This window comes from Bidens hawaiensis, unplaced genomic scaffold (assembly GCF_021521415.1).
Source record: "Bidens hawaiensis isolate Kalapana, Puna unplaced genomic scaffold, B.hawaiensis_p1.1 tig00014466_1, whole genome shotgun sequence".
In the NCBI taxonomy this organism is placed as follows: Eukaryota; Viridiplantae; Streptophyta; class Magnoliopsida; order Asterales; family Asteraceae; genus Bidens; species Bidens hawaiensis.
Window position 1 is genome coordinate 106,057 of NW_027492259.1, and position 9,306 is coordinate 115,362.

General features: G+C 33.9%; 1 protein-coding gene across 1 annotated transcript; it reads right to left on the reverse strand.

The window, feature by feature from the left end:
* Window positions 1-779: 779 nt before the first annotated feature.
* LOC143546786 (small ribosomal subunit protein eS25) lies at window positions 780-2,353 on the reverse strand. The gene is made up of 4 exons (XM_077038372.1): window positions 2,253-2,353; window positions 2,084-2,158; window positions 1,203-1,337; window positions 780-1,012 (listed from the first exon to the last, which is right to left on the reverse strand). The coding sequence occupies exons 1-4, from the start codon at window positions 2,253-2,255 to the stop codon at window positions 899-901; spliced, it is 327 nt and encodes a 108-aa protein (XP_076894487.1). The 5' UTR covers window positions 2,256-2,353; the 3' UTR covers window positions 780-898.
* Window positions 2,354-9,306: the final 6,953 nt, after the last annotated feature.

The window sequence follows — 9,306 nt, forward strand, 5'->3', positions numbered from 1 at the left end:
CAAATTACACATCCACTTCACTCGAAAACACGAAGTCACCACGACCACCACTGCCTTCGGTCACCATTCCTTCTCCTGTGGCCAGTAACTTTCGTGAACCATTAAGAACTCAGCCAGATGGCCTAATTTACCTTAGCCATAGTCCATCATCCTCCAAATTTTCACCGACTTTCATATGAACTGAAACATGTTTACACTTCTACATGCCAAATGAGCCCAGTGACACATTTATTTTGTGAAAGAAAGATGTCAACCAGTCTTTTGTTTGACCTCCAATCCAAGGAAATAGCACAGCTCTCCTGGATACAACATGTCAAATTCTCCAACCATTTTCTTCTTAAACTCAATCAACAAATCGTTAGATCATTAGATGAATCAGAGTAGCCGATATCATCTACATATAAACATGCAATGTAAGTTGATTTATCCTTTTCGTATAAACTGTTGGTCTCACAAGACACAAGTGATTCTCTTTTACTCATGCTTCTACAAGCATGTGTCAACTCGCTCATTTGACTCATTTTACATTTCCACTTCACAAGTAGATCGAAATCACACCATGGCTTGCTATAAATTTCACTGCAACAATGTCCCTATGCTAGCAGCAAATATACCTTTTGCATGTATCCGACCGTTATTGCTTGTATCATGTCCAAAAGTTTACGTTACATTTAGACAAGCAATACCAAAACCTTAACCAGGAATGATGACAAGTATGATGACTATGAAATGAAAACTAATCAAAGATTTTCATGATCAACATAAAGCACTGTAGGCCTTTTAAGATAACAAAGGTAAGGCATTAAAAAAAGGTACTAGATCTTGCAATAAACAAAAATTCGAAGCAGAAAAATGATAAAATCATGTCTTCCCATAATATCAGTAAAACTACTACACTTCAAGTATTAGTGGCCCTAGTGTAGATTTGTTGACTAGCATGAGCCGACACCATCCTGATTGCACCTCTTGCCATCAAATCCTTGATCGCCTTACGTGCCAATGATCCATTAATCTAAAAATAAATTATATAAACAATATAAGATAACTTATAAATATGATTGAAGCAATACCTCAATTGTTCGGTGAAAATAGCTGTATGACAATTTTTAACAGTTAAAAAAACATTGAATGTGGTGATTAACATACAAGAACACCTTAACAAAACGCATAAAACGACGCATAAAAGATTTTGAGACAGTTACCCTTAATCTGTCTGATAAAATGGATGGAGTGATGAGCTTGAACTTTGGAGCTTCGGAAAGAAGCTTATCATATGTCGCCTTATCGAAGAGAACCATGTTGTTCACCTTCTCCTTTTGCTTTCCCTTGCTCCACTTCTGAAAACGCCAATTCATAGACAATCTAAGCTCTATTTCATTCAAAAACAACCAAATTCATAATGCCTATCATTCAAAAATATAAAATAATTTTTTCTTTAGCTACAATGATCCTAACAAAACCTCCAAAACGTCTTAGAAAGTCTTAATTTCCAGCATTTTTAATATTATATAATTTTGAGTCATAGATAATTTTGGTATGCTACCAATTTGATTTCACCTAATCAGATCAACAAATCAGCAGTCGGTCAAAGTAGGTTCAAATCAGCCCAAATCAATCAAACTCGGTTGAATTCCAATAAAATCTGTCAAAATTGGTCAAATCTTTGAAGTATTTATGAAATTATACTTATTAATCCAATCCAATTAGTAAATTTGATTAATTATACATAAAATTTTAAATTTGTTTGTATATATATTTTGAAGAGATACATATAAATTCCTATCCGGCTAATCCCTATTAACCAGTAGGTACCCCCAACGCCCGACTAGCGTCTACCATATCCGTTCCACATCAGTATTCAAGAAAGTTCACAGTTTGCATCATACATCAAAGTCTATTTCTTAATATTAAAAGGAGATCTAATTTCAAATCAAAACTACATTCAGTTTAAAGCCTAATCTACAATCTAATCCCCAAATTACACAACACATACTTAAAATGCATCAAAAACTAACCAAATCAACTGAACAAATAGTAAAACATATATATAAAACAAATGAAAGTAATTATTCAAGAAACGGACCTTCTTCTTTTGCTTTCCACCGCCGGACTTGGCGGGTTTAGACGACGGAGGTGGAGCCTTTTCCTTCTTCGGAGCCTACATTCACCATATACTTTAAACCGTCAGATTATTATCATTATTACACGAGATCCAATTCAAACATGTAAAGCTTCAATTAGGATGAACATACCATGGAATCTGATGATCTGCTCTGCTACACTAGAGGTTCAAAGTTGTCAAGAGAAAGAAGCTGCGCGTATATTATCTGTTGTTCATGTGGTTATTTATATAGCTAGGGTTTCCAAGACCTTGGTTCAGTTTTCGGCTTACATTTTATCGGGTCGGGTAATTCTATTATTATTATTATTATGGCTTAGGTTCAAATAAGAAGTTTGATTTTTCTAAGAAGGTTAGAAATGAGGGTATTTTAGTCTAACATTTTAATATCAAAATTCACCTACTTTAATCTCAAAACCCACTTACATTAATTTTCAAAAACCCACTTACATAAAACCCAATTACATCCTCACTCATCTCCTACAACAACCACCACTCCACCGCCCACCGCCACCACAACCGTCGCCCACCGCCACCGCATCGCCGGAAAAGTCCGAAAAACACAATGGAAAACACTATGAAAAACACAATGGAAAAAAACACTATGAAAAAAAAAACACAATTGTATGACACAATATAAAAAACACAATGAAAAAAACTATTGTATAACACAATTTTGTAAAACACAATTTGGTAAAACACAATTTATAAAAAAACCCACTAATTTTTCTTTAATTTTTATATTACAATATGGTAATCATATAAAAGATAAAAAGACACTCGATATTACGGTGAATTTGTTTTTCAATAAAAACGTCCTAAAGACTTGAAAAGAGGATGAGATTATTATTATTATTAATTTGGGAAAATTCTCAAAATAGCCTCTTTTGAGAAAGCCCAAAATAATCCTTTATTCTTAATTTTTTTAAATTTTGACTTTCTAGACGTATTGGGAAAGATAATAATAATATAGATGGAGCAGACCAAATAACTAAGGAAAGCTAGGGAGGAGACCAGATTTGGGAAAAATAATAAAGGAAAAGTCCAAATAATTTTGAAATCTTGGAGTAAAAGTTTAAATTTCTACTAAACCTTTTTTTCTCAAAAAACCATCTGTAGAGACTATATTTATATGTTTCCTATCTTTTCCGTCCATATTTTCAAATTCTATGAAAAAGAGATTTTTAAATCTCGTCTTGAGAGACTAGATTTTACCACCACCACCCACCGTTCGCCACCACCACTATCCACCCCCACCACCCATCGTCCGCCACTACCATCGATCACCACCCACCACCATCGTCCGCCACCACCATCCATCACCACCACCCACCGTCCTCCACCACCACCGTCTACCACCTGACGGTAAAGATGAAGATAATGAAGAAGGTGAAGATGAAGATGATGATGATGATGATGAAGAAAATGGAGAAGACGGTGGGTGGTGGTGATGGATGGTGGTGGCGGACGATGGTGGTGGGTGGTGATCGATGGTAGTGGCGGACGGTGGGTGGGTGGTGGGGGTGGATGGTGGTGGTGGTGGTGGCGAACAGTGGGTGGTGGCGGTAATGGTGGTAGTAGAAAAATCACAACCAATTCAACAAATATTAAAAAATAAATAAGAACAAACAAAGTTTCCTCAAATTTATAAAAAAAATCATTACATTTTATCTCTCCAAGATATTTACACGAGAACTCATCCTTTGTATGACACGTACGATTCCCCCCACTCCGCTACCGCAATGTCGAAATGTCTCAAATAGTGTTAAATTTGGCCAACTCATCAACTTTTGGCTCATAACTATACATACCTTTATTCCCACGACCTATTACCCAATCATTTATCCCCCACTTTCTGCTTTACCTCATGCTCGAACTTCAAACTCGTACTATTGCAGTAACTCGAGCACACCCGTTATAAGGCTTAATTTGTTTCCGCCATACAAAACCTTACCCCGCGTTCCTTGACCTCTCAAAAGTTTATTTGATGTTCGACTTAAATACTTCGCCTTTTCAAACCTATCATTATTTCTTGCACTCCTTTTTTTTCGCATTTAGTTTTTTCACAAGCATTCTCTTTCGTGAAATTTCAAACCCTTATTATTTTAAAAATCATTAATAAGCATATACAAAGTATATTCAAGCAGTTTTTGCATCAAAAGAACTTTACAAAAATTCAAATGGTTCATTTTTATTACTATTATTATTATCACTACTACTATCCCCAATACCTTATTATTTTATTACCATTAATATTAGCATTATTAATACCATTATTGTTATTACTATTATTACTATTCTAATAAAACTATTAAAATAAAATAATTCACTTTAAACAATTTCTAAGTCGGGAGGCTATTATATTACCATCAACGAGTTATTTTATCTAGCAATGTCTATTTTCCTAAAACGTCAACCAACCGGGAATCCTTTACATCGAAAGTTTTCCAAAGTTTTCTAACTAGCTAAGTATATATGCATGATTATTATCATAAATTTCCTTTGAGTTTTAAACATTGCGTCCTTACAAACGATTTTCACAAACAATGTCATCAATCATTTGTTTTCCTTCTTTTGTCAACGCCAACGAGTTTCGGATTGGTAAATCATACCACCGCCCCACAATAACCTTCATACCGCAAAACCCATTTCGAGAAGACGGGCATCGCAAGTTACCTTTTTGTGTTCCTTTCTTTCATATGCTATAGGTATTTTTTTTTTGTTTTGGCATTCTCATGAAGTTTTATATCGAGTTCCTTTCAAAGGTTGTCTACGAAGTTAATATCGAGTTTGATTATTCGTTTATTAGTGAACTATTTTCATTTATCAATACCTTCTAGATCGGTTTACTTTGTTATTTCAATCTCGTGGTCTATAACCGATTTTCCATAAACATAATCGTTTAGTGGAAGTTGGAGACTATGAGCATGTTTATACACAGGTTGAGTTTATTTTTATTATACGAATTGTTTGGTCATATTGTTCTATTTCCACTCAACGTTTTGTTTGAATGATTTTGTTATTCATAATCCCAATGCTATACCAATTTGAGATCAATATCTTAACTCGATCTTGAAGTTTCAATTATTTTGTTCTCAATGTTTTATCAATTTGAGACGAATGTTTCACTTTGATCTCAAAATTTAATTATTCATTTTGTGATTCTTAATCTCAATGTGGTCTTTATTCACACTAATATTTTATTGGGAATTTTGATTGTTTAAACGAGTCATTATTGGCTCCAAGAATTTACTCTATTCAGTTATTAGAGTTTTGTTTATTCTCGAATCCAATGCTTTACCGACTTACACGTTTATATTTTGTTAGCTCAATACCACATTTATTTGTTTATTTATTTATTTTTCTCGACTTCAATGTTTCGTCTAAGTATGTTGATGTTCATGACTTTAACGTTTCCATTCGTTATTATTATTCTAGGTTACTCTAGGATCTTGCTTATTTCATTAGAATTTCAATTGCATTGTTATTTCGTTTAAACTTCAACGATTTCATCTATTTGGATCTAATGTTTTCGCGTGTCCTTAACTCAAAGGACTTGTTTATAGATTTTTGTGATATTCCAATCCTTATAGTTTATTATTCTTAATTTAAAAGCTTTCATATAAGAATTTATTTTACCTCAACCCACACAATGGGACGGATTATGTGGACCATCCGACGATAAAGGTAATTACGGGTCGACACGTAATTATCCAAGTCCTCGCATGAAAGACATAATAAGTAAGTTGTGTGCAATAACTCGAAACCTAGAATGATATTGAAAAACGGGACAAATGAAATATGATAAGGGCATGGTGGATAGGCCGCTAGTACATCTTATATATAAGTGTCCTTACCATATTCCCATTTGTGGTGTCCTTCGGGCCATTTAAAGATCGACGTTATTGTTTTTATTTAAATATGCATATAAAAATCGTTAAAACTTTTAAACAACTCCTCATATGAGTTGTTTTCTTTTAAAATTTTATTTTTATTTTAATTTCGGGACGAAATTTCTAAAAGTTGTGAATCCTGTAACATTCGTTGCTTTTCGAACCCGAAAACCCGGCCCGTTTTGAGTTTTCGGATTTTTTTTGATTTCAAGTATTTATATATATAAATATATATATATATATATATGTGTGTGTGTGTGTATTTTATATTCACGAGATTCCTTTATCGTTCGACAATGTTTTCCGACTCGATTCATCGTTCAAAGTATTTATGCTCATCGACATTAAATGTTCAATGTCCGTTGTTATTCGATTGTTTATGAAAACCCGAGTCTTATCGATAACCTAGCTTAAACGCGTAAATAATCCAAATCCGAAAACTATATAATTTAATTATAAAGTTTAGGGTTAAAAGTGAAACTTTAAATATTTAATAACAACTTAAAAGGTTTTAAATTACATTTAAAAAGTTTATGAAACTTCAGGGGTTCAAAGTGTAACATTTATTTAAATTATATTATTATTAAAATCAACCCAACCCACCCCCGTCCCTCTCCCCGTTTTTCCGGCCACCGTCGCCGGTGGCGGCGCCGGAGTTCCCAAACAACCTCAATCCTCGACTTTTTGACCCGTGGAATTCGTTTAACGCGTTACATAGCCGATATTACATGGTAATCAACATATTAATTATATTATAACAAACTTATTCGCGAATTAAATCCCGTAATGGACGCCGGAAAATTCTTAAATCAAATCAACCTAATTGACGCGTAAACGCTCCCATTACTAGTATAAGTAGAAGCATAACCTCAAGCTAAACTCGCTCATTCCTCTCTCTCAATCTCAACTCTCTGTTTCTTAGCCGTAATTCCAAGCTTTAGGGTTTCGTTTTCCGGCAACCGGGTTTCGGCCAAAACAAAACATATTAAGGTAATTGTTGTGTGTATTATAATGTCGATGAACCAATAAACAGAAACCCCAAGTTAATTATAACGAACATAGAACAGAAACCCCAATTGATAAATTAGGGTTTATGCTCTTGAAGATGAAGAAGATGAATTCTTATTGTTGTATATATATATAATGATTTCAAGTATAAAATGAATTTGATATGCAGCTCAACTGGTTAGTCACTTGGTTAACTCAAGACAGGGTCACGCACACCTGTTTTTTTTTTTTTTAAAACTGTTATATATTTATTTTCATTATTAATATTATTAATTTAGACTAGATGGTATATAAATATAATTGAAAACCAAATTCTAACAGATGACTTTCCCTAGAACACTTGGTTAACATGCTTCACTTACACAGCCAAGACCCGGGTCAAACACTATTTTTTTTTGTATTACTTAATATCAATTTATTAATAATTAATTAATTATTTAATCAATTTAAAAATCAAAATAAATTTATAAGAACCTTTTTAAATTAAATAAAAATTATGTAAATCAACTATAAAATATATCTTATCATTTTACATTTAAAAACCAAGTTTTTCGCTTTCGTAAACCGTAATTAAAAATTGTTTATTAATCGTAACGTAAACTTTAATTTACTGAAAACCATCTCATTAAAGCAATAATTATATTTTCGACTTATAAACAATAGTTCAAGTTTTCGAACATGCAAACTTCATATCCTTTCCGTTAAAACACTTATATCGTATTAATAACCGATTTTTCGTTAAAACATAAACAATAATATTATAATCAAAGAATATAAAATAATATAAAATATTCCTTACAAGTTATACAATAAACAATCCCATACGATTATCGATTAAGTCTCGTTTTACTCAATTTAGTTAGTGCGGATCACTTGTTTCGGCTTTCGTGACACGTTCGGTTGTTTTCCATTTTTCAACGCTTTCGAGTTCTCCTTTTTGCTTCAATACGTAAGGTGAGTTTTTTCACCACCCCTTTTTAATGTTTTATTGTTTTGGGGTAGCATATGTATCCATATTAAAATTCAAGTATTGGTTTCTTCTATTACAAAACTACATTTCGTATATGGACTTGTGTGCTATTTGTATTACTTGCACGAATATTACTTGCACGTTGGGAAGCCTCATTAAGTATGATCATATGCCCCCCTTTGCACTCCGGTCCATTTGTATCGAGTGGAAAAAGGCCTCATTATCCAAGTACGTTGGTTGTTACCAAGTGAAAAGGACCTTACTTGCGCGATTACCCAAGTACGTTGGTTGTTACCAACTGGAAAGGACTTACTTGCTCGTTTATCACTTGTCCATGAATTGTATAATTTTTATGTATACTGTGGGAACTCACCAGCTATGTTCATAGCTGACTTTATTTTATACATATGTTACAGGTGTAAAAATACGAGGATGAAAGTTAGAAGACACATAGCATGCCTATAGGATATTCAAAGAACAATTTATTATTAATTTATTTATTTGTTACAAATTGTATTATTTGATAAACTTGTGTTACATGAAGATTTAAATGAAATAATGTTACTATGGTCACCTAATAGTGTCACGTGTGTTTGAGCAAGCTGTACGTTACACTCAGGCGTTTCCGCTTTAGCCGGGGTGTTACATCGGCTCCCTCGTCCTCGTTTTCATTAGCACCACCGTCGCCGTCGTCCTCGTCTTCATCATCGAATTCGTCTTCGTCTTCATCACTGCCCTCGTCCTCGACTTCATTTTCACCCGGAAGGCGCCAAAACATCCAAGCATATAGGACCAAATCCGCCATAAGTGAGTTATGTATTTCTTTTAAACGCACAAAATACGCTTTCTAGTCTCTGTTCCAAAGTTGCTGGCATTGGTGGTGGATCATTGTCTGGTATATAAGTTGGACAAATTGCTCGACTTATATGGTGCACATATACATAGCGCTTTTCATTCTTTCCAACGACCATAGACTACATGGATTTTTAACAAAATGCCAACGTTACTGAAGAACCCCAAAACACCTCTTGATGTTCTTTCACGAAGACTCTTGTACTTTTTTAAAATATTCTCTTTTTTCATTGATCGGGTCTATAGACGTTTTCACTATAATCGCATACTTCGGATATATCTCATCACCCAAATAGTAAATGTGTCGGTAGTGGTTATCGTTAGCCCAAAACGAAGCTACGGGATGGTATTGGAGATCTAACCCTCCATCACAGGCGACTGTTCTAAGACGTTTGTGTCATTGTTGGAGCCAGCGACACCAAAGAACGCCGACAAAATCCAGAGGTTGTATGAAGCAATTGCTT

Bases quoted from the DNA above. Each gene is read 5' to 3' on its own strand.
- LOC143546786 (XM_077038372.1), bottom strand. The intron at 1,338-2,083 runs GTCCGTTTCTTG...TGGCGTTTTCAG, and splicing joins GTGGAAAGCAAAAGAAGAAG to AAGTGGAGCAAGGGAAAGCA. The intron at 1,013-1,202 runs GTAACTGTCTCA...ATTTATTTTTAG, and splicing joins TTTTATCAGACAGATTAAGG to ATTAATGGATCATTGGCACG.